This window comes from Apis florea, unplaced genomic scaffold (assembly GCF_048593485.1).
Source record: "Apis florea isolate Af1SG1 unplaced genomic scaffold, ASM4859348v1 contig_2274_pilon, whole genome shotgun sequence".
NCBI lineage: Eukaryota > Metazoa > Arthropoda > Insecta > Hymenoptera > Apidae > Apis > Apis florea.
The window spans coordinates 2,552,919-2,579,502 of NW_028256550.1; the positions used below are offsets into that span (position 1 = coordinate 2,552,919).

The following is a 26,584-nucleotide window of genomic DNA, read 5'->3' on the forward strand; positions in this document are numbered from 1 at the left end:
GTCGCGCTTGGATCCCGTAGAAAGGAGAAGTTTCACCATGTGCAACATGTCACTGCCACACCAATAGAATCTTGTCAATTTTCTCTTGTGAATTTTCATCGGTTCATACGGAAATCGTAGTCCGTAGAATGGACATTGCAATCAATTCCGGTTGAACGTTTCACGGATCATTGTTCCATTTCGCAACGAGTACGTTTGTCCATGCGGTTACATGCATTGTTGTTACATTTCTGCCGATAGAAAAAGCCTGTTTTCATGAAGTAGATATCGACTATACACAAAACAATATGGTGACAATGTGATGGAATAAATACTGGCAAAACGCGCAATTAAAATGTATAATGAAACGTTAAATCGCGCGAAAATTGCAGTTCTAGTAAATGAGCTACATCGTAAGTAGAATTTTAATTTTGAACGTAGATTAAAGAAATATGTGAATCCTTCCTAGATTAGAAAAAAAATGTGGCGATGTTGTAATTTTCTCTTTGAAGAGAAACGTGAAATAAAAATAATAAATCTCATTGTGAATATAATCTTTATAAAAAAATTAAAATTACATTTTAATTTTATGCAAGTGGGCACGTTACTCGAACTTCTCGAGTTTTAATTTTACGATCTTATCACGTTGCAACTGTCTAAGAGAATAAATTCTGTTGCGTAATTAATATTCTAGAGCAATCCAGACAGCTGTTTACTCTTTTCTTACAAAGTTTTCCATCTCGAGAATAAAAATTCAAATATAAGATAACAGAATTACTCTATCAGATATTTCGCAGTGTATGTATAGACTTTGTACCATTTGCGTTCACATTGACAAAACGGTTGACTCGAAAACGTAATTTTTACGAATCAACATGACGTGCTTTTCTCTTTCTATTTGATATATCGCACATATATCAATGTGAAAAATTCGCAATGCACGCGCAGTCAAGTATTTTTCACGAGACATTTTATCACTACGACACCTCTTTTTGAGAAAATTACGCATGCAAATGGTAAAAAAAAAAAAATATATATATATATATATAAAAAATAGAACTAGAAACTCTTTCACTAACTTATGGAAATATTTCTATATAGATTAGAAAATAGACTAGAAAAAAAGAGTGAAAAGTGCTACATGATTGCCACTTTTCAGTGTTTCAATAGAAATAAATGTTTCAAACGAAACTCATACGATTTCGACGATTTACAATGTGACTGGTTACAACAAAATTGTTGTTGCTTTCATCGTAATGGATGTGTTCAAAAGTTTTATAAATTTCAGCGTTTTCATCGATAAATTTAACAGAAACTATTAACAATCGTTTCTACGCAAACTATACTTATAAATATTACACGCGTATGCATATTATATATTTATCTTTTTGAAAATATTCGTTAAAGCTAACGTTTTACAACGATTGCAAAATTCCATATACATATTATTAAAAACAAAATAACTAATTGTGAAATCTTGTCATACTTCAAGATACATTTTTGTTTATTTTTTTTCATAACAATAAAAGAGAAAATGCTATTCTTGCATTATTGTTTAATAATTATGCAAGAATTTTTACTTAAAATTCTTTGAACATATTCCTGAAGCAAAATTATTATAAAAATACATAACTTTCAAAGTTTTCAGGTAACATTGTTGCATGTGTTATTTAAAATCAATAATTTTCTTTTCTTTTCAAATAACAAAGCATGAATTTTGTAATGGAATCGAATCGAAATGAAATGAATCGAGATAAAAAGGAATCGTGCGAGAGGAATGTTTTTGTAGAGGCAAATATTTTTATAAGTCGAAGCCTCATAAAAACCTCGTTTATGAAATCGAATAAATCGAATCGATACATCGACTCGTTTCGAACATTTCTCGGGTTGTTTTAAAACGGACATTTTTCTCTTTTCAAAGGTAATGCATACGAGAGAAACGATCATTTAAAAGCTGACGCCATCATGAATTAATTTAATGCACGATTTTTTTCAAACATTCGTTAGTTAGAATTCATTAATTAACTTTTTTATATTTATTTCTCGTCCCTTCTCCGTTTGCTAATTAAACAAGTTATCGAACAAGGTAAAATTTTCAACAAGAAGGGAAGGCAGAACGTATATTCGTAACCATGTTCGAAGCATAGAAAATACTCGAATAGCTTTTCGTTTGATTTTATTCGTTCCGATTTCCAACCGCGTATAGTTACGAACCGCTTCTGTGTACGAATATTCGACGAAAGAATAATTTTCCTTTCAACTTGATTCAACATAATTTTTTTCTACAATCATGGATGAATCTGACGCTTCCGGCGAAAAATACATGAATAGTGCAAAATCGATCGATTAGTTACAACGAATGAAATTTTATACGCGAACGGAAAAATCGTAAAATTTTAACCGGGCTTTTTATTTGAATTTCAAATCTGAACTTTCGAAGTTGAGTTGTTTTTTTTTTTTATCTAAATTTTAAATTTAATCATTTTTAAAAATTAAATGTTCGAATTTTTTCTCTAAATCCGATTAACAACGCGTATAAAATGGTTCTCTAATTAAAATCTTTTTAAAACCGATGTCACAGCACAGGTGGGTTAGTTTTCACGAGATTGTTTATGCTAAATTGCTTCTATTCGCGGCGGATTACAGTGTTGCTGAACGGCTGCTTCAAGTTTGTTGTTCCGTTTCAATTTCATTCGTTTACACTCGAATCGTTCAATCATGTTATCATCTCGATTCGATCCGATTTTATGCAAACAAGTTTCGCATGCGACTGAATCGAACTCGATCGATAAAGAAAGATCGAAATCGAAATACTAGTTTGCGAACAATGACATATAAGAAAGAAACTCTTAATTTCCACAGAATGATCAATAATTAATTCGAATCGAGACGAAATATTTTTATCGAAACTTTGAAAAAAGGAACGAAAAGGAAAAGGCAACGCTTAACGGAATTATCTACGATCGAACACGTTTCCTAATCGATATCAAAGAGACACGAATATCTCTCTGCAATTTTCGACAAATATTTTATGTCTTATCAAAAAATTTCACCAATACGATTCAACAACGATTCAAGTTAAAAATTAACTGTCCAAAAAACACACAGCATATATGATCAAAGCAGAGCGATATGAATATTCCATCTTACATTGAATTCCAAGATTTTTCAACTTTTCGAACGAATAATAACATTCGATAATCTGTTTAAAACCCCCTTTCTCATCGTTCATTTCATTCAAGGGTCGCTAATTACTTACAAGATTAATTTTCAACCAGAGTTCGCCACAGATATTATGGGATTAAGTCGCTCTTTTACGTCATGTTGCAAGCAGCAAGCCATTTTTCTTCGACGAGGCTCTTGGCTTTAAGCAAAAAAAAAAAAAAGAAGCAGCAACGAGCCTGCCTAGAATTTATCGTGTTCCAGCCGTGGAAACGACAATACGATTTCAAATCGCGGTTTATTATCGCCCCTGTGCCATTAATCCTTTACAGTTTTGTCTCGAGCTTCGCCATTGACGTCCACATCTGCTCGATACTTCCCCTTTGCGATCACGATCCAATTCCTTTCTTCCTCCATCTTTTCTACCTTTTTTTTCCCCCCTCCCCCGGTCCAAACTCTGGCGTTCCAGTTAGCACCCGTTTCACTTTCACAAGTTGGACGGAAAGTTTTTTTATTACGTTCAAATTGCCCGATTGCTCTATGAGAAGTTAAATGAGGGCCCCCAGGGCAAAGTAACCCCCGAGTTTTATGATGCGGCGCTTCGGCGAAAAACGCTGACTCCGTCTAAATCTTTGAAGGCAATGTGTATCGTGCAGACTCGGCTATATGGTTATCTCGGTTATACTTTAAAGGGGAAAGAAAAGAGGTGGAAAGATGTTTCGATAGATAGGATAAGATACGAATCGTCTAATTCGTTTTATTAAATTTTGTTGTTGTTTCTTTATTAAAAAAAAAGGAAATGTAAAAAAAAAAATTCTTATTCATTATAGATCGTAAATTTTACGATTTCTAGAAATGAAAATCTTTTCCTAAACGCGCTATCATTAATTTTGAGGATAATTGGCTAGACTCGAGATAAGATTTATATTTCATTTATGAATCTTGTGGTAGAACTTTTTTGGAAATAAAATTCAAATTGAAAATGAATATACAATAGATATATCCATATCGTCAATTTTAAGTTTCATCATTTGCAATTTGTTTATAGAAAGCAGTGTTCTGTAGATGATTCTTTATTTTACTTTTAGAGAAGAAGAATTTTTCTTGGTTGCCTAATAAAATAGAAAAATATTAGAAGTTCTTTCGATCGCAAGAGAATGAAAGAACGAAAGGAATAATCGTGCAAAGAATGTCAGAGAAATAATAGATGATTAGAATGGCGGAGAGAATGGTTAGATGACGTATGAGACAAGATAGTACAAAGGATAAACCATCGTGGAAAAAAACGGAATAAAAGATTCATTTCGAAAAGAGAAGATAATCCAAAGTCGGAACGTATACGTGCCAGCCAAGAATAATAAAGAATATAAATAAAAGATATAAATAATCAAGTATCAGCGACCGCGTATAATTTTATTTCGTTCCTTTCTTCTTTCATCCCGTATCGACTCGTATTGTGAACTGGATATAGAATTAGGTCAGTTATACAAAGGATGAGCGCAAATATATTTTTTACTCATCGGTTTCCAATATTATACGAATCAATTTAAGGCTACGATAATCGTCTCCCCAGCATCCGTATAATTATCATGCTCATTTTATGAGTAAATTTTCTCTTTGCCATTGTTTTCTCGTTACGACACCAGATGTTTATATAAGCCTTTTAGATTTTGTATTTAATTATAGATAAAACAAATATTTGAAAAGAGGATTACGTATAAGCTAAACGATATTCAATATCGTTTCCAATTTCCAATCATTTTGTTATCAGAAGAGCGAATTAACCTTAAAAAAGAAGCAAAAATTTAAACCATTTCGTAAATTTTCGAGGAAAATTATATTCATATATCTGTAAACGGACGAAACGAATTCAAAGACCAAATTTAAAAGATGATTAATGTAAAAAATATAAATACAGTTTCGTTTGTACTGTCTATATTTCAAAAATAAAGCAAAAAACTCGATAAGATAAGAAAAAAGGAAGCAAATTTTATATTAAACTTCATCGCCAGAAATATAATAATTTGCGATAACACAATTCTTCATTCCGTGGATCCCCATCAACAAAATCGCTCGCTCGTCCTTTTTTCCTCCTCTGGATAGTAGTGGTTCGTTCAGGAATTACTTGGCCGATGTTCCAACAACAAAAGTGATTCGACCGGATTATTACAAGAAAGTGTAGCAAATGCGTAATTCGATGGAATACATGGAATAACTCGGAATTACATCGTGGTTGGACAGAGATCGTCGCGGAAAGGAGGGTCGAAACCACGTAGTGGACGAGAGAAGGAACGGTCGCGACGCGTTGGCGAGAAGAAAACAGCTGGATCGCCATTCGTTTTCGCGGTTATTGTAGACAGACCCGGTTCACAATATACATACACTTTGTTATCAATGTACGTGTAAGCGCGTACCTACGAATTCCTTCCGGAGCCATGCTCGTTCCACTAAATACGCGAGATCCAATTTGGACGAATTCCAAAATTCGAAGAAATAGTGGCACGCGTATACGTATTGTGTGTACACGTAGAGCGGTGTCTCTATTCAATATCGGGTTGACCTTAAAAATAAGATTTTAAAAAAAAATTGACGAGAATATTGCATATATCTTATATTAAAGGATTTTAAGTTTGAAGGTTATTGATTGATGACGTTTTTTCTTTATTTTTTTTTAATTTCTAATTTCTAATTATTACCTTTACATTTGATCCCCAATTATTATTATCGTTTATAAATTGTTTTTTTTTATTTTTCGTGAAAAATTATCTTTAAATAAATAATAATTTGTATATAATAGATACAACTTTACGTATAAGATAAGTAAGATCACTCTTACTAGTAGATATGCACAGGAATATCGAATTTTATGTATATTCGAGACATTCAATTTCAACCAAAAACTTTCCAGGAAACGTTATTGGTACCTTCGACTTCATCCTCTATTACTTCTACACTTTTACTTTGTAATTGCCCTTGATGAGATTTGCCTTCCGTGAAATCTCTTTTTCGAGACAAAGCATTCGTTCTGAACCCATTAGATCCAATAGAAAGACGAGATTATTGTATCTAACAAGTGTAAATGTTTCTGTTAATCGTTCTCTAACTGGAAATTCACGATTCAACCCGCTATTTCAATTATTTTACCGATAAGACGATCCAGTAAGAGTAGACTGTATCTCTTTTCAACTCAATCCAGGTCTCAACTAAACCAGATACATAGGCAAGCAACAAGAGTCAACTTGTGAAACTACACAAGACGTTAAACTCGAGGAAGATGAAAGTACGAAGTCTGCTTGTGACGCGAGTTAACTTCAAACGCTCGAAACGACAAGATTTCAACTCGGTCGGTTGATGACAGCTTTGTTACCGACTGTGCCATACCGGTTCCATGTGCAAAAACATTCGGTACTTACCTCCTTGCGGAGATGCTACGTCGCCGAAAATCAAGCTAAGAGAAATTCATAAAACATATCTCTCTCGTGCTTTTACAAATTACAAGAAATACGTTGCTTTAGTAAGTACTTATCATAATTGATGTCTATTTCAGATACGAAACAGTTACAAGATGAACAAAATAAAAGATTCGAGGAAAAACTGAGGAAGAAATAATCTAACCAATATTCCAATATAACGAGGGAACAAACATTAGTGGAATAACTCGAAAGTTAAGATAAACAGAATTTATAATGGAAATTTCTTTTCATAATCGGTCGAGTTTTACGGAACTTCCTACGTATTTTAATCCTGGATTCACGAGTTATGGTTAACCTGGTTGCTGTTGAATTAACCGGAAAATAAGACGAAACATCGAAATTTCGCAAGTTTTTAAATTATAATTCTCACTGCGTAGTGTGTAGCAATTAACGTTTCCATTCTTCTAATATTTCTTTTTCAATTTAAATTATTTTTAATTTAAAATATAGAAAAAAAGAAAGTAAAAACAATTAAAATTAACTTTTTATTTATATTTTAAATACTATATATAATAATGGATCGATAAAATAATACAAATTAAAATGAATTTGAAGTCGGAACACAAACTTAAATGTATATTGTTATAAAATAAAAATTAATTAATATTTATATTCAAAAAACATTCTGGTAAGTGATTTTTTTCTATTATTAAATCATCCCTTATCTATAGTCTTTCAAATTGCAAAACTAAAGAAACATTTTTAAACTTTTTCAAGGTTTTTATGTGGCGTATTTCTGAAAAACAAGATCGGAGGAAACGATGAACGATGCAAACAACGACAACAAATAATTATTTCCAAAATGAATTGAGAAGGAGTTAAAGTTCTCAGTTTAGGAGACCACTGGAAATTAGCTAACTTTTCCGACGGTTTCTCCAGGATAAACTAATTTCGAGCACCAGAAACGAATCACTGTTCATCATAATGCGAACTCTGCGACATTCACCAGTCGAAACACGAATCCGGACGGTCTGTCCAGCTGTTTAACGGTAAACAAGCCGATTTAGCTTGACCCAACCTATCCTACAAATCCTTATTAGAGCGACACTTGGCTAATTGCGTACTAGTTCTATTGTGCAAGAGAGCACACACTGCGAAGTGCTCTCGAACTGTTACGAGGTTTAGATAAAGCGATAATGAATGGCTCGGAATACTGTTTGTCCCCTAATGAAAACTCCTGTTGTTGGAAAACTGGGCCGTTACGTTCCCTCATAATTATAATTACGTGTTTCCAGATTCGTTTTAAGTTTCGAGCACCGAATCGCTCTCATTTTTAATTAATCCGAAAAACGAATTCACGGATCCACGATATCATTGATCATTATCATCGTGTCCTTAACATTCTTACTGTTACATTCTTTGTCCTTGGTGAAACGTGAATTCTTAAGTTTCTCGAATGGAATTTCTCTGTTTTTTGAATATATATTTGGTAAATATTTTAAGAAATATCAATTTTATCAATATGTATGTTTGAATTTGTTAAAACAATATTTATTATTTTTTTAGTTAATATATGGATTAATATAAAAATACATTAAACACATGTTTGCAACAGATCAACAACAAAATACTAATTTACGATATTCATGTTTCCGCCATGAAGTTTCCCTCGTTGCATTTATAGTTCAAGAGCGTTTATATTGAAATGATGTATACGTACGTGCACATATTAAACGTGTTCATAAATATGTGTATATGTATGAATATTAGTACATATGTTAACATATTCATGAAACACCTTTAAAGGGCTAATTCTAGAGATCGAAATAAATGTAAAAGTTAATATATAAAAACGTCACTTAAGAATTATTTATTAAATTATAAGCAATTAAAATTTCTGTTAAATGAAGCGAGTATAAACAGTTTCATTCTAATTTCTTGCTCATACGATGCGCTAAATAGCTTATAGCTTATAAATAAGCCTTGAGTGACGTTTTTTACGTACTAATTTTTGCGTTTGTTTTAGCTTTTAACATTTTGGATATACGCATTTACTGTATTACTAGTAGTGTATTCGCATGTCATCAATTTTCACATCGACAAGTACGTTTTATAATTTAATTTTATCTTATGTCACCTCAAACTGTCATTCTTCTGATTTTTATTTGATGTTTTTGTTTGATCCTGGGATATCCCTCGTTTTCGTTTCTTTCTGCCTTCCTATTTTTCTCTTTGCTTGGCATATTGTTCCTTTAATTCCACAAAATTCCTTTTTACCAAAATTGCAATTACATTTTTTATTCTTGTAAACTTCTCCTTTGATATCCTTTTTTCTATCTTATATCACTGCAATATCTATTTTACTATTTTTATACTTTTTAATTTCCAAAACTTTTTTGGTATCCTTTGTTTTCTATCTCATATTTTTCCTCCAATATCGCATTTCATTCTCTTCATTGTGGAAATTTTTCTAGTTCCAATTCCATCATCCCAAAGCAGCATACCTCCAGCATACCAAGATACTTGCCCGTGAAAGATTATTTCCCACTAATGATGGACACAGAAATAGTTGAAACTGGAAGAGAATCCTCAGAAACATCTACAATGGTTTAGATAGTCACCAGAAACGATTTTGGAGAAAGTAACCACTAGTGACCAACTGACTAGCCACAAAGTCCACATACTGTCTACAAGAAGTCGGACTCAAGGGACAATTGGTGGCGAAAGCCAACTTCCAAAACTTCAATACTCGTAAAAACCGAAAACGTAGGAACAAAATTCAAACTTTTGTGAAAAGTACAGTTTCTTTCGAGAATAATACAAGCAACATTTAAATTAAAATGTAAAGTTTAAATAGATATCCATATATTGCAATATAGGAAATTTTAATAAAACGTACAAGAAATAATAATAGTATAATACATATTGATTTTATAGATCAGAAGTATAGATTGATTCTATAGTAGACTAAAATGTGATTAAAAATCTATCCAAGTAGAAACATTGGATATCAAACAAACGAAGGATATGGTCGAAGGAAGCAATGGTTAAATAATCAAAATTTAAAAGTTTAAAAATTAAGCTTTAATTCCATTCATATGCATATATTACATATTGGAAACAAATGAAGTATTATACTTTAGCATTATTTACAATATTTTTTAAACTATTCATTTAATTATCTATATTATATTATATTCAATATTAATAATATTTTTTTTCAATAATATTAATTTCACAGAAATCAAGTTAGTATTGCTTAATAACAAATGTGAAGAATACTTTATATAAAAAAAAGAATGTAGTGATTCACATAGTTTAAGCAGTCTCCTTGAATGAATAATAAATGAGCAAGGGAAAAATGTTAATGACCCAAACTCGATTCTCCAGTTAAACTCAAGAGAATCCATTAGTAATTGTAACAATTCTAAATTCTAAAAGAAGAAAGAAGACAAAATAACATGAAACAAAGAAGAGGAATCCGATAAACGAATAAATCACTAATTCTTTGGTATTTAAAAATTCAATGAAGATATCTCAAGGTTATCCGGCTTTTAATTTATCAGATAAGACAAAAATCCGGATGATCGGTATCCAGATAAACGTTGTACCCACGTTGGAGAATTACTAAAGTCATTTTCTCAATTTAATAACGCCATAAGTTCAGGGCAAAAGTGTATATAACGATCTGTGTAATATCATTGAAATTGTTAAGAGACACTTCGGCCTTCCGTTTAAAACCGTTCATCCTCGTCCAAGATTAAAGCACCACCCACCATCCTCCATAAATTCTTAAATGAAAACGCTGGCTCCCGTTATCGTGCAATAAGCGCGACATTATTTTTTTTTTTTTAACTTCGTTAATTGAAACATTGAAATGATACAAATTGTAAAAAAGTCACTGTTTTTTAATTATCTCCTCTTATATTAAATAAAATTTGTTTATCTATTAACGTCACATTAACGTTAATTAATTCCAAAATCAAATATTTGTGAATAAAACCAGATTGTTATAAAATAACAATCATGAATAGATAAAATATTTAAAAATATTACAATTAATTTCATAAATAAATTTATAAATTATTTATTGTATTTAAATTAAATTTATTAAATACAAAATTGACAGAATTCAATCCTTTGTTTACAGGATAACAATAATTGTTAATTCCATGATAAATGAAACGGTATCACCTTCGTCCTTTTAATTATTCAATTTGAATCTTTTCAAAGTATGAGAAAAAAGATCGTACGGGGAAAGCTTTTAAAACCAGAGAACTTTAAGGGAAAAGAAAGATGTACAGGAGATCCAGATAGGAAGGCTAAGGAAACGAGAATTCACTGATAAGGAGACACAGAGGACTGAGAAGAGATTCAGAGGAAGAAACACTGTGAGAAAGTAGATAGACAAAAGAAGAAAGAAACGCATAAAAGAGAAAAACTGAAAGAAGGAAGACTTTCAGAATCTATAAGCGGAAGCTTAGTGAAGGAATGATGCGTGAAAAGAAAAAAAAATTTCTCTAAAAATCTGTAAATAAAGATAAAGGATAATCGCAGGAAGAAAGGAAAAATTGAGAAGACAGGAATTAAACGTAGATAATATAAAAAAATAAAAGGTAGGGAAAATACATAATCTTGGCAATTGCATAAATTGTGATAATCTAACTCTATCGAGCATGTTGCGTAAAGTGAAATTATCTTTTACTCACGCTTATGTTAGGTCCGCCTTCCGTCATCGTTACCGTGTTTCTCTTATGTTTTTCTTACTGATAGAAGCACACTCACTTTTTTTCTTGCACATTGCAGTTCACACTTTCGTTTTTGTTTTCACTTTCCTACTTTTCTCTCATTTCCTTTAATTATCGAATAACCCGTGTTAATAACTTCTTCGAGAATGGTTCTGGTTTCACTTAATAACATTCTCGAATATTACGAAGAATGAACTTCGCGAGAATCATTTGTGAATATATCAAAATTATCAGTTGATTAAAATTTATCTGACTTGATAATAATATTTGATAACGATTATTATAATGATTATTCTTAATAAGTGTTTAATCATATAAAATCGAATTACTTCGAATATTTTTAATAAAAAAATTTAATATCATTTTTTTGATAATATTCTTTGAAATTGTACAAAATTATTTTTATACGATCTTGGTTAGATTTGATTTTCTTAAACTCCTTATCATAAATTTTCGCTTGCCTAGAGATTATTTTAAAAGAAGGAAAGTTAGGTGAAACAAAAATATAACTTGAAATAAATTACTTCAATCACAGAACTTTTGATTCATTTTTTTTTTTTTTGAGACGTGCTCTTTAAATTTTGAAATAATTTTTTAATGCAAATATAAAAATTATTCACGTCAAAACTTCAATATTTTTAACAAATATTTGCCAATTCTTTAAAAAAAAAATTTTTGATGCTATTCTACATATTTCCATTTTCTATTTCTATTTTATACTTTATTTTATATTTTAATTTCGCTTTATCAAATTTTATAAAATATATTATTATAAAAAAAAATTTTTCACATAGATTATATCTCTTATGCAATTTTTTTTATTTAAAGTACTATCTTCATTCTTTTATCTGCATACTTTTTTTATTTTCTGCTTTTTACAGCAGATTAAATTACAATATTTTTAATCCCTAATTGTAATTCTATATAATTTTCAGATAAATCGAATTATATTGGCAATGATGAAAATGAAGTTCTCCTCACATTTTAACAATTTTTAGCCGTTAAACATAATTTGTTTAATAACTCGTTAAGGGGATAATTTATAATGATGAAAGAGTTATAAAATGCTTATATTTTTAACTTTTATCAACAAAAATATCATTCAGACAAATTTCTTTGTTTCTTTTGTTATTATTATAATCTCCTTTTGTTATTAGTATATCATTTTCGAAATTAATTCATTATTTCTTAATTTTCTTTTAAATTTTTCCTTTGTATCTATATATACTTAAAGTTTGAATCTCTGAAAAAAAAAAAACATTAAGAAAGTAAGTAGATTAAGAATAAGTTCAAAATATTTATAGGATGAATTCATAAAGTATTATACATAAGTATCTATTTATTCGATTGTTTTAAGATATTTGAAGAATTGTTTTAAGATATTAAGTATTCTTTAAAAAATAAATTTACTAATTACAATCTTAAATTATTTGTTGAAAGATGATAAAAAGAAGAATGGACATGTAAGCGCGGGAACATGAATATAGCAAAAAGAAAAAATATCAATTCAAGAAATTTTTATACAAGTTAATAACTTATAACGTGTATAATCACTGTGTATTATCAGTGTCTTTGAAATATTACGAAAGATAGCGAATTTCTAGAACCTTCGATAAATTTGAGTAGCTGCATACTATTATCATTCATTTTCTCTTCCAAGAAATATTCTTTATATTTTGTCATACAATGTGTACCATTCTCGTAGAATTCACAACTTCACTGAAAATAATATACGTATAAACATTTCTCAATGTGTCACACTTTCTCCATCACATGACTTATTTTAATTCTACTCGTGACAGCTCGTTATTCGCTTTCACAATGTCAAATAAGCTTTAAATGACGAAAAATTAAGAAATAATTCGAACTGCACACGTATCATCCACCAAATATCAAGCTTCAAAAATTCACTCATCCTATACCTTAATGCAACTAATGCAATAAACGTACAGTATCGATAATAATCGAATACTGAATAAAATCGAAAATTCTATCGATACGATTCTATCACCATGATTCGTTTATCGATGATTTTGCGAACGATATACATCCATATTTACGATCAATAAACGTCGATTACTCGATTCAAAATTGAGTTTCATAGAAAACCTGATCACATAAACAAAAATAACACAATAGACCGCCCGATTTACAAACAAAAGACCATCCACCTTCGACGGTTGGCGGCGTACTAATAACGGGTAGCCACGGATCGCAGTGAGTCTGCCTTACCGGCGCAAGCGTCTCTTCGAAGGAAGCGCAGATCAGTAATACTAATACAACGTCACCACGGGGGATAGTATAGAACACAAACATACATCGATTGTATAGATACCTGTTGAATGCTGGGAGTCACTGACACGTTAGCGGTCAACTAGATCGAAAAGACGATGAAACTGCTATGAAGTATTAATAATCCTCTATAATCTGACGATTTCCCCAATCGATTTTACTTTTTTAGTAAAACTTCCCGTCGACTTTTTGAAATGATTTATGGGATATTTTAACAATGATACGGACAAGATACACAAAAGAACAATGTGTTAAAAAATGAAAATTATAAAAGTCATTTATAAAGATAGAAAGAAGAATAGGTAAAATTGATATATTTTAAGTATAACCAAAAATATATACTTATAAGAAGTAAACATTTATTTATAATCGTGTTTTCTAGAATTTTAAGGATCAAATATAAGAATAAAATAATGAAAGAACTTGTAAAACTGAAACTAAATACAATTTATTTGTTCTCATATATTTTCTCAAAATTCTTTCGTTAATTTTATTGGCATACATTGTATTCTAAAAACATTCTGCCATAAAAAATTAAATTGACAGTTATAATTGCCTGTATCATGGACACAGCTTAGGATCATCTAGTTACTCTCAATATATATGCATAAAAAAAGAAATAAAACTACAGCAGTCTTATTAATGCAATCTCACGTTCAAGATACTATGTAACTGCAATTTATAAAGTATGTACACTAATGATAAATATTTTACATATTCCTATAATCTAAAAAACAGATTTATAATCGTTTCTTTGTAGAATATAATTTTTGATAAATAAAAATAATTTGAAGGATCTGGAAGGATTTAATAAAAATTAAAAAATATTTTTTGTTTCATTATAATGATTTATTTATTATAAAATTATGCTTCCAACAAATTGTAAAGGAATATATGCATGCATGGAATCGAATCGATCGGACAAGCGATCATTAAAAAAATTTTGTAATTGATTGAACATTGATACACAGTTCTGTATGTGTCCCATCCATTCTGTACACGTAGATTTATATCTCTAAGTTCGAAGCAAGTCACTGTACATATGAATATTTTCTTTATTACCATTTTTTGCTTTTATTTTTTATTGAATAACTCTTAAATTCGTAAAACTTTACGTAAGGAAGAACAAAGACGTTTTTTTTTAGAGATTCAAAAGCTGCCTAATAATAATTTCTCCTTTTCTATCATCAGGTTATCCTTGCTCCTCCTTACATAAAACATTAAATCGTTCATCGCATAAGTTGTTTATCTTTCTACCTACAAAATACTCGATTGGCTGACTTTCTTATTATAAAAAACGTATAAAACATTGCTGAAAATGAATCTTTAAACTCACTCGAGGTAACCCGTACAGAGTTACAGAGAACAACCTACATCGAATGAAATCAAATTTCATTTTCTCCTTTTTTCTTTCTTTTTCTTCGTTTTCTCTTTTTTGTCTTTTTTTTTTTTGTTTTTTTTCTTTTTTTTTTTTTGTTTATATCATTAAGCTTGGCGCAATACGAAAGCGGAAGTCAGAAAAATTCGATAATACTCAACCAACGATGAGCCAGTAACAGTCTTCTGAAAATTTAAGCACAAGAAACTCGAATGGTCTTCTGATCTACAATGAAATCTGTAAATTTTAAAGATGTATCTTAAATGATACAAGTGAAAGAATAGATGCAATAAGAGACGGAACTTGAAAACATGCATTATCGGAGAGACATTTCTCTCAAACATTATTATCTACTTTTTTTCTTTTTTTTTTCTTTTTTTTTCTTTTTTTTTTTTTTTTTTTTTTTTTAGATTGACTTCAACGATTGAAAAATACAATGTAATCCCGATAATCCATATTAGTCCATATACAGGTACGAAGATATGAAATTAAAGAAAAAAATAAAAAGTATATCCACAATTGCATCAGTTAAATGCAATTTAATTATTAATCTTTTAATCAGATATATTACTGAAAAATGTAAACCTATTTCATGATGAAAAGTTTTACTAAAAATATTTTTATTATTAAATATTTGTTGCGCAAAATACAGTGTATTTTAATAAAATCGATGATCCAAACAAATTCGTTCGAATTTACGAGGCTCATCGAGATTACACTGCACTTGATAATAAAAATCGACAAGAATACTCGTATTGTTTAATGGTTTCCATAACAAAAACAGCCATTCTCCTTCTGAAGGGATGATTAAATAGTAAATAATTCTTTTTTCTTTTATATTTATCTCATTTGGTTTTAATTTCCGTTTAATAATAAGTGCTAACCGTATCTTTCAACAAGTTCATCCCTTACAATGTTTAAACATAACAGTCTGCCAGCAGCGCAAAGACAAAAGATATTTCGCTTGGATCGCTCTTTTTGTCTCGTTAAATTTCATTATTTATGTGGAAATGGAATCTCCATAAACTCCGATAAACAGGAGTAACATGAGGAAATAGCGAAAAGTACGCCTAAGTAAAATTGATGAGGGCACATTTGATCAATCAACAGGTGTCGCACACATTTAATTCTTCGCTCGCGCTCCAATTCTTTCAATTTTTTCTCCTCGACTGTTAAACTTTTCAAATCCTTCATCTTTTCTTTTTTTTTCTTTGTTTTTCTTTGCCAGCAAAAAACTAGTATACAATGTTGCTCTTTTTTTTTTTTTTTTCTTTTTTCTTTTTTCTTTTGAACCGTGAAACTGACAGTGCAACAACACAACATTTTGTGTAAGCGTTCTTGAAAAAATTCGTAATGCGATTACACCATTTGGTAACGTCACATATAACTCGTTGCTTATTATTTTCTTTTTTCTTTTTTTTTTTTTTTTCCCTTTTGTTTAACGATTCTTAATTATAGGCCTCTGGCAGAGGCGATTCTTGCGAATGCATTCCACAGGCATCTAGGCACGACAGATATAAAAGTAGTACGTTCAGGAATATTTAGATTTATAACAATCCATATTCTAAAATAGTGCTATCACGTTCATCTAGACTCTAAAACGACGTTTTCACTTCTTTTTGCAATTTTTTTTCTTTTATTTTTTCTTTTCTTTTTTTTTCTTTTTTTAGTTTTTCTTTTTGCCGCTAAATTACGAGCTGATAGCGTTTGAAGCAACTATACATCACTTGTGTATTATTAAATATCTGTCGTTTGCGCATCAGTGGAAATCTCGCCCAGAAGAGTAAACGCCTCAAACTTCATACTAAAATTTGTTTTCTTTTTTTTTATTGTTATTATTATTACAACATCAAGCACGCGGCCATTCTTTTTTGACTTCTTTCGAATTCGTATAAAATTTCTTTGTTTATTTGGAGTACAGGATATATGTCGCTATGAGTGAACAACAATTTATCAATTTGGGGAGAGATTTTGAATAACAAAAAAAAAAAAAAAAAAAAAAACTTGAAAAAAATATTATGCAAAAAGTACTCTCAAAATTTAATTGATTAACGTAAAAAAATGTCTAACTTTTGCCAATTGTTGTAATATGATGTATTGTTTAAATGATACCTATATACTTTTGAATAAATATATTTATTTTAATTAGAAAACTTTGAAAAAAAAATAACTTCTTCTATATATTTTATAAATACAAGAAGTTATTGTTTTTTTTCATTTAAAAATACAATATAAAAATATAAATAAATAATATAAAATATAAATAAATAATTAATTTCAATTCTTCTAAATAAAATGCCAAAATTATTCCCAAAATCGAGTGATAAATTTTTATTCGCTCATGGCAATATATCCTATGCAAATGGCGTTCGATAAATTATAAATTTCTATAATATGAAGAAAATCCTCCGCCAAAAGCAAGACAACCTATTTTATTGAATCGAATCTTTGGATCTTTAAAGATAAGATAAATCGTTCGAGATTTAAATTCAAGAATTCGCGTATGTATTGTATGGAAGATAATTTGAAAATTTATGAATATGAAAAAATTGTCTTATTGTCAGCGATAGATTTCTCCATACGCAAGAAATCTACAATTTATAAAATACTCTGTATGTGTATGTGTGTGTATGGGCGCGCGCACGCGCGTGTGTATATATATATATATATGTATGTATATATGTACACACTTAGGACCCTTATTTTCTAGGTTTCTTTTACATCTCATGATTTTAATTTCTTTGATAGCGAGTATGTAATATTTTCATAATTCTCGCGATATCTTATGTAAATTAACTCAAAGAGTATATAGGAAGTTATCAGCATTCTTTTCTTTTTATAGATTACTACGGACATGGATACATCTTCCGAATGTGCTGGGTGCAGTGAGAGAAAGCTTTTTTTTTTTTTTTTTTCCATTTATCGAGATACAAAGAAAAAAAAAATTAGAATATATATATCTCGATACAAGACGAAGGGTAGGGAAGATTGGATTACGACATTTGTTGACTTCTCTATATAATCAAACTCTGTTGCAGGCGGTTGTCGTCGAATGTGATGATCGCTTGATTAGATTCGACTCATCGCTGTTTTAGTTCTCTCTTCGAAAAAGCTAACTCCCAAAATCACTGCAGCAAAAGAGAGGATACATGGGAAGAGATTGCGGTAGAGACTAGCAATTATTAGGATCCGGTGGCGTAACGAGATATTCGTCTGCACGTTTATGATCAGATAATGCCCGCATTGTATACGTGTCTTGGGGTAAATCGCTTTTCCTCCGTAAAAGTGGCTTTGTTTTATTAGAGTTCGTCATTTTTTTTGCCTATGATAAAAGAAAATTCATTTTAGACTTGTTAATGGAGAAACGATCACGAGAAAAAGAATCGACTCGTCATACCTCATTTGCTTTCGCTTCTATTTTTTCCAATGTAAGTGGTGTCTGATCTGTATCACCATCTTCATCGGGCGGAGGGCTATCTAATTGTTGTTGCGATATTGTGCCAATTGTTGTATTCGTAATACCTTTTATAGTCGCATTATAATTTGGATGTCGCATTGCCAGAGCTTCAACGCGCATCCACGCTTCATCCCTGTCCTTCATAAGTTTTCTTTCTCTTTGTCGATCCTACAAATATTTACAATTTTCAATATTTTCAATTTTTTTACCCTGTTTTATAATAATAGAGAACATACCTGATAATACTGTTGAGTACACTCGTCGAATACTTTCTGATTCATCTCCATAAAAAGCTTTAATGCATTATAGATTAAACCATGAATAGTTTTATTCCAATGATTTCGGGAATTTCTATAGAATGCTGGATACATAATTGGTAGAATGACTGAATAATTATCCGATATAAGTGACATTATGTATTCGTTGTTCCAGTAATACAAAGCTCTTTCAGCGACCTGAAAAAAAAAAAACAAAATGTATAAAAAATTTCAAGTCTACATAATCTACCATCAATGTGAAAAAAAATATTGCAAAATATTACCTGAAAGTGCGGAGATGATACACACTTCGCTAATTGTCTAAACAACGGATCCATAACTTTTTGGAACTCCGCAGGTTCGATCACGTCAAGAATTTCTTCGAGTTCATTTAAAAACATTACTTCCTTGGGAGAATGTGTTTTTGGCCAAAATTTCAACAGACTTCTAATAACAGGTTCAGTTAACGACGGATCTTTCTCCAAAAATTGAACCACGCAATACGCCAATTGGGGATGATATACAGAGAGCGATTTAGCTTTATGTAAAGGTAAAAGCACCTTCAATAAAAATACTTTATGTTCCTCTTTTAATGGTAATGCAAATCCATTGATTATACTAAAAAAAAAAAAAAGAACAATTTATTTATTATGATAAAATATAATAAAATAAATATTGTATAATGAACAGTTCAAAGTACCTTCCCAAAATCTCAAGAAGTTCAGCAATACCATTATGATGCTCGGTTTCGTATATAAATCGATAAAAAACATTATTTATTTGCTTTCTAATATACGCTCTCAGCCCCAAAAATTTTCCATAAATTCTATGAAGCGTTGTTTTTAGAAAATCTCTTTCTCGTGGATCTTCCGAATCAAATAACTCTAAAAGTTGCAATACGAACTTTTGATCTATATAACGTCTAGCGATAGAAGGTTGAAAATCCTGAGATTCAAGCAATCGTAAGAAAAATTCATAAACTAGTTGTAAATGAGGCCAGGCTGCTTCTAATGTTGGCTCGTCCTCTTCCGGATCAAATTCAGCTCCGTTTGGATTCGATGATGGAGGAAGAGTGCGAAAAAGATTCACTGCGAACTGAAAAATTTCGAATTTCGAATTAGAAAAATAATCATACTTTTATCAATATATCCATTGTATCTGCAATCTCTCAATCGTGAATTGTTTTATTATCAAATTTCTATGACTAACGCATTAAGCAATGCGTTAGTTCACTTACCATATTCACTGCCTCAGGATATATCGCTTCCGTGATCACATTTTTGTTCTTGGTGACATATTCGACCATTTCGTTCAGAGCGGTACGCTTTACCTCTTTCCATTTTAAATCCGAAAGGGGATCGGACTCGAAATCGAACAGCACGCAACATTGACGCAATTTCTGGATGAAAAGTTCTTCCCTTTCGTTTCCTTGTTGTGTTTCTAGAATAAAAAAAAAAAAAAATTAAAAAATATCTAAGAAATTTAATCAACATTTCTACAAACAAAAAGCTCGTTTCTTAAAATACTTCTTGAAATACTTTGCATCAATGATTGCAAATATATTCACACGAATTTCATGTTTTCTTTACGGATAAATATGCACACATGTACGCGCATTCTATTATATGTATATACTCGAATAGTACCATGAACTCTTTCTCTTGGATTTTTTTCCTTCTATCATACTTCTATTTCCCCCATATTTCTTCTTCTTTTTTGATAAAAAAACCATGCACACATTAAATGAATACACATGCACACAATTCGTATTAGTTATTCTCTCCCATGTATTCTTTTTTTCTTCTTATCATACCTTTCTTTCTCTCATACTCTTACTATCATAAACTTTCTCTCATAGCATTCATTTTCCTCTCACATTCTTGCATAGATTTCCATTTTTACTTGAACTTCTATATACTCTTTCCCATATTTCTTTTTCTTATATATTTTTTTTAAATATTTTTATGAATCTTTTCTATCATACTTTTTATTTATTTTCAATCTTTAGTTATAATTATGTATGTTTTGTTAAATTTTTTATTCATTTTTTTTTTATTAATAATCTTTGAATGAATTGTTTACATCTCTCTCTCTCTCTCTCTCTTGCGCGCGCGGTCTCTCTCTCTCTCTCTCTCTCTCTCTCAAATCTCAGCTCATTTCATACAACCTATATTTTTCTACTGTTCTCAATAAATATCTATGCATATTCATCCTCTTTATTCTTTCCTAAATACATACTCATTCGTATATTTGACAATTACGAAATCGAAACAAGAAGCAAACTTCAGAGGTTTCATTACCGATTAATAGGGGTCGTAATGGTTGATAATGCGAAGTGAAGTTGGTTAAGTAAGGTTTATTCGATTCTCGAGATAAAGCAGTAGCCAAGGCAAGTCCCTGATGGAAGCTTGGACTTTTTGGTAGACCACCAGTTGAAAAAGGAATATATCCATCCACATGAACCATTTTATTATTCAACAATCTACGTTTTTGATATCTATACACCGGAATTTATCTTCTTTTTCCGGTCCGTTCACGGTAAATTACATTCCTATACGCACCGGTTTCCTTGTTCACATAACAATCTGTTGCTTCGACGTAACTGACCGTTCTTTCGAGTAAGAACCGGGCATATATCTCTAAGATGATATAAATGCACAAGGATTTCCGAACGTTTCGTTACTCAATTACTTGATCTTAAGTAGATATAAAAAAAAATTAAAAGAAACGAGTTACAAATTCGGGTAAAGAAAATATATCGCTGATACTAAAGGCCGTTTGAACGAGAAAGGACTGTTTACGTTAAAAAAGTAGGAATCGCAAATGCCTCACGTGCGCATGCGTGAACCACCGCGCCTTACAATCGATACGTTCTGACGTAGCTGCTTTCGCAATCCTATGTGACCGGGATTAAAAAAACACAAAAGTAATTAATTAATTCTCTTTTAGAATTATGTATGTGACAAAAATATAATATTAATTCAAAATATAAATTTAAAAACAGAGTGATTTTTAAAATAACTAACTGATAAAAGAATATACTATAATATTTAATAATAAACTAAAAAATTAAAATTTCCATAAAAAATAAACTGATATACTACAATGATATTATTTTTATGAATGAATTAAATTTAATGTTATGGAATATTAATTATTAAAATAATGTTCAAGATATTTGAATCAAGATATAATAACTAAATGTACATCTTTGTAGATTTTCGATATATCAATCACTTAGATATTAACGTTTATAGATCAATTTTTTTACAGATTTCTGTTATTCTAATGAAAATCTTAATTTGAGCAGCAGAAAAAATTTTTACTTTTTAATTATTTATACTATTCAATACTACATGTAATTATTTTACTTTTTTTTCTAAAATATAATATAATAAAATATTTTTTTAAATATTTCACAATTTTAATTATTAGTTAAAATGTAAATAAACAAATTATATATTTGACAATAAATTAAAATCAAAATTATCTTACGAAAAATTCTAAAATCTATTTCAATTTTAAATCTTGCTACTATTATTCATGAAGTTTTTATTTATGATGGCAATATTAACTATTACAACTTTAATAAATATTAATAATATATCGATTTTTTTTTTATTAAATTTTTCTTATTTTTTATTTTTTTCACTTCATTTTAAGATACATCTAAAATACATCTTTGAATATTGAAAATGAAATGAAAATTATTTAAAATAATTAAACGCACTGTATTTTAAATTATATAAAGCAATGTAATTATTAGCTATATTTCGATTCATTCATTAAATGCATTGCAAATTATTCAATTTATTGCTATTGTTTCCGTTTTTATAATTTGTTATATTAATCAATCGATATTAGGATAATACGACAATCATTGAAAAGAAAGCTAAGGTTCGCTTTAAAATATAGAAATAATAAATCTTGATGAATTTATCAAAGATATAACTCTTTCTATGTTATTAATTATTATAAAAAAAGATAAAATAAATGAATATTTTTACAATTTATTCAGAGTAAATTATTTTTCTCATATTTAACAACCAATTCTAACTATAGCCAATGCATTATTATTTATTTATATTGTTCTAATTATGTAATTTTTTGAAATTTTCAAAATATAATGACTTACCAGATAGAAGCGGCAACTTTTGAAGTTCGCGATTTTTCGATATGTTAAATCTTGAGCTACTTTGTCGTTTATCTTTCTTTATTATAGGGCCTCCAGGTTGATATTTAATTTTATTAATCAACGTTGGGGGCGGTGGTGCAGTGGTTACCGGTGGTCCTCCTGCTACCTTATTCGTCTATGAAATAAGAGAAACAATAAAAATAATAAAAATTCTATAAAAATAAAAATTAAATATAAACAAATTGATATAATATGTGCATAATATTGCATATGTAAAGCAATAATTAAATAATTTATTGTTAAAAGAGAAATTTCCATGTTTAAATAGAATAATATTATGTAATCTAACCATATACTCAACAATGGAACAACATTAAATAAAAATATATATCTAAATAGAACAATTTTTATTTGTTTTAATGGATCACATAATTTTTATAATATGTTTATCAAAGAATATTATGCTCTTTGAACTATATAAAAATAAACTAATCAGAAAATACTTTTATTTATATAAAATTTCATTAAATGTCATGATATAATTCAAAATTGATGAATGAAGATTGTTTCTTAAAAGCAAATGTATGTCTTTATATGTAATCTTCATTACATTTAATACAATTGTTCCAACGTAGCATTAATGCCTGGCTTCCTCGAAAGAAGTTTTGTGGTTGATCTTGAAACCATTTATGCACTATTGGTCTTGACTCTTCATCTGAGCTGATGTCCATTTAGAGTATCCTCTAGTGGCCAAAAAAGATGACAATTACTTGTGAATGAGTTTTGGACAATTATATATATAGTACATAGTAACACTTTTATTAATATGTTGTATTTATTAATGTAAAATAAAAAAATTGACAAAGATGCAAGAATGATTTCAACACCAATCACAAAACTTCTTCTTGAGGAACCTAGTTGATGGTGTAGTCCTTGAGGAAGTGTATCTCATAACAATTATATATAAATATTCCCTCTTGGCTGTATAAAATGAATTTTAACTTTTCTTATTTCTACAATTGCGGTCTGTTAAATATGTTACATTAATTTTTTTCCTATTAAATATTTTTGTGATTGATTGAATATTCTTGAAAATACATGCATGTATAATTTTGTTACTATCTCATTTTTTATAAGTTTTTGATTGATTTTTTGATAATTACTTTATCTTATTATATAAGAACAAAGAAACATTTGATAAGATAAAATAAAAAAATGCCCCTAAGTATGAAAATTCGATAAAAATTTATATATATCAATTCATATGTATAAATAATACAAACATATATATATATATATATATATATATATATATATATAATACTGATTAGAATACTGATAGAATACTGATTAATATGTATAAATAATACATTTTTATAAATATCATTAATCATTGAAATAATAATAATAATTGCGATTTATTTAAATAAATATATAGAGATATATTTATATTAAATTTATAAATCATAAATAAAATAATTATTCGTATTTTGTATAAAATTAAATAATAATAATTAATCGATTGTAAATCTTTATATTATCAATCACCAATCAATAATTAAATAATACGACATAATATATATATTATAATTTCTTCAATGAACTATTATATTATACTATTACATAAACATCTTATTTCAATAATGTTTTTATTATTATTTTATTAATTGATTATTCATGTAAATTAAACTTATCATTATTAACCATCAATTTTATATATCATATTGTTCACTTAATTAAAATTATAATTAATTATGTATAAAATAATTAAAATTAATTATATAAACTTTTTAACAAATCGAAAAAATAAAAATCGTAATATATAATGTGTATATATATATATATATATATATATATATATATATATATATATATATATACATACATACATATAAGATGCATATAAAAAAATTAAATATACCAATCAATGTATATGATGAAAACTATTTATATATTATTCTATAAATTGTAACATATTAATAACACATTAATTTTAATAATTAACAAATATTTTTCTGCATATATAATTGCATATTAATACCATTCTTGAATTTCATATCGTAAATGACCACATTCCACATATATTATATATAAATCACAATTGAAAAAAAAGTTAAGAAATAATTATAATTTTGATTATTTTTTTAATCATGTATTATTTTAATGAGAAAATTTAAATATGCCCTATATAATAAAAATAATAAGAAACAAAAATTAAGAAATATCGGTTATTTCGTAACACATCTTTCGTTTATATCGTTTTCTATTTATCAACTAAGTCCACACACAAGCGCCACCTGTGTCGAGCAACATTTTTTCATTGATAACTTTAAAATCATTTTAGAATACATTAATCATAGAATATAAACTTGATTAAAAAATACTGAAAGATTATATCACAAAGAAATATATATTTAAAATACACACATGTACATGACTTTGAAAAGAAAAACATTTCAGGTAGCACAGTGTCGAAGATGGATACTAGATCACTTTCAAAGAATAACTGTTAAATAAAGTCTTTTCTCTAAAGAAATGACATAATGTCAATATTCGATAACTTTAACGAATTGAATACATGACATGTATAAATATAGAAAGGAAAATCTATAATAGGAGAAACTGATGATGACAGAAGTCGATTCGTAATGAATCGAGTCACATCAATAAGAAGGGCATAGAAGGACGATATAACCTCACCTCGTCATTCGTCTCAACATCCTTGCCATTCTTTCCTTTGTCCTTCCCGATCTTCGTCGCATCCTGGAACAAAACAAGTAAATTGCACCGCTTATATTAGCGTACAATGCCACGACAGCACAATTCACATTCAAGACGCGGTTGCTCGACAAACTCGCACTTGCGATGTCACAACGGAAACGAGAATTAGTTGAAGTACCATTGTTAGGTTCTTCAAAACGTTTGCTTGAGAAAATGTACCAACGAAATGGATATCAAGAAATCAGAATCACGCTACACCCTTTGGTGTCTCGGCTACCGGGGTTGTTTCCCCGTACTCTCTTTACTCTCCCTTCTTTCTTTTCTCTCCTATCCCTATCCCTGTCATTGTCACCCTCTCTTTTTCCATCTCTCTCTGTCTGTCTGTCTGTCTGTCTCTGTCTCTCTGTTTTTCTCACTCACTCGCTCGCTTGCTCGTTCTCGCTCTTTCATGCATACATATATTTTCTTTCCTTCTCTGAAATGCGCGCGTGCCCGCGATCTTTCCTCGTCAAAGGAACTCTGTTTTCACGTATGCGAGTACCGATCGCATAAGAGACGTACGATTAGAGACAGGAGTGATATGCAACATAATGAACGCACCTTTTCTTTTTTTGACTGCCGACTCGACATATTATCGATCGCAAATTAATGCTACGCGTGATCGAGTTGAATGCAAGTTAGCACACTTCGAAAACACGTAGTAACACATCGATTAGCGGCAACCGAACCGACACGAGACACTCATTCGCGGCGGCCATTGGCTATGCTTAACCATTATACTTTCAGCCGGCGATTCGCGCCACTCACTGAGAATGCTGAGTTTCGACTTTTCCCTAGCTTAAAATGCTTCAGAAACTTCTTTTTATATGCTCCTTTTATATCATAAAAAATACTGTTTTTTATTCAAGTTCCAAGTGTATTGCTATGTACAAATGAAATATTATGATTATAATACATTAATATTATAAAAATCTGATAATTTGTAATGCATTTATATTTTGTTCTGCGATACTACAGGTTATAATATTGTTAATATATATTC

General features: G+C 29.4%; 2 protein-coding genes and 3 long non-coding RNA genes across 10 annotated transcripts in view; 2 read left to right on the forward strand and 3 right to left on the reverse strand.

The window, feature by feature from the left end:
- Positions 1–13,362, reverse strand: part of LOC100867828 (venom dipeptidyl peptidase 4) — a 214,324-nt gene extending 200,962 nt beyond the window's left edge. The window contains exons 1-2 of one of the 3 annotated variants that reach the window (XM_086902911.1): positions 13,225–13,362; positions 11,264–11,407 (exon numbers count right to left, since the gene is read on the reverse strand). In XM_086902911.1, coding sequence (XP_086759037.1) covers positions 11,264–11,290 — 27 coding nt within the window. In that variant the 5' untranslated portion in view covers positions 11,291–11,407; positions 13,225–13,362. Of the gene's footprint in view, positions 1–11,263; positions 11,422–12,909; positions 13,026–13,224 lie in introns of those variants that run through there. The other 2 variants (XM_086902914.1, XM_086902912.1) reach the window with 2 other exon arrangements.
- On the forward strand, positions 28–10,507 carry LOC116415380 (uncharacterized). 2 transcript variants are annotated; one of them, XR_015290638.1, is made up of 11 exons: positions 28–392; positions 6,338–6,546; positions 6,689–6,958; positions 7,065–7,242; positions 7,332–7,603; positions 7,850–8,043; positions 8,121–8,270; positions 8,581–8,657; positions 9,029–9,396; positions 9,492–9,683; positions 9,796–10,507. It is a non-coding gene; the product is annotated as an uncharacterized LOC116415380 (long non-coding RNA). The 2 variants fall into 2 exon arrangements; XR_015290639.1 differs by lacking the exons at positions 28–392; positions 6,338–6,546; positions 7,850–8,043; positions 8,121–8,270 and having other exon boundaries at positions 6,558–6,958.
- A 287-nt stretch (positions 13,363–13,649) lies between the features above and the next one.
- LOC147658360 (uncharacterized) lies at positions 13,650–14,390 on the forward strand. The gene is made up of 2 exons (XR_015290642.1): positions 13,650–13,896; positions 13,977–14,390. It is a non-coding gene; the product is annotated as an uncharacterized LOC147658360 (long non-coding RNA).
- Positions 14,391–15,797: 1,407 nt separating this feature from the next.
- On the reverse strand, positions 15,798–26,380 carry LOC100868067 (serine/threonine-protein phosphatase 2A 56 kDa regulatory subunit gamma isoform). Of its 3 annotated transcripts, none has more exons than XM_003698885.4 (9): positions 26,143–26,380; positions 25,522–25,584; positions 22,822–22,996; positions 19,924–20,126; positions 19,387–19,781; positions 18,971–19,304; positions 18,666–18,884; positions 18,370–18,597; positions 15,798–18,294 (listed from the first exon to the last, which is right to left on the reverse strand). In XM_003698885.4, the coding sequence occupies exons 1-9, from the start codon at positions 26,170–26,172 to the stop codon at positions 18,145–18,147; spliced, it is 1,797 nt and encodes a 598-aa protein (XP_003698933.1). In that variant the 5' UTR covers positions 26,173–26,380; the 3' UTR covers positions 15,798–18,144. The 3 variants fall into 3 exon arrangements, with proteins under 3 accessions (XP_003698933.1, XP_012349436.1, XP_012349437.1); XM_012493982.3 differs by lacking the exon at positions 26,143–26,380 and adding an exon at positions 25,721–25,938; XM_012493983.3 differs by lacking the exons at positions 22,822–22,996; positions 25,522–25,584; positions 26,143–26,380 and adding an exon at positions 20,987–21,480.
- LOC147658361 (uncharacterized) lies at positions 23,214–25,489 on the reverse strand. The gene is made up of 2 exons (XR_015290643.1): positions 25,249–25,489; positions 23,214–23,564 (listed from the first exon to the last, which is right to left on the reverse strand). It is a non-coding gene; the product is annotated as an uncharacterized LOC147658361 (long non-coding RNA).
- Positions 26,381–26,584: the final 204 nt, after the last annotated feature.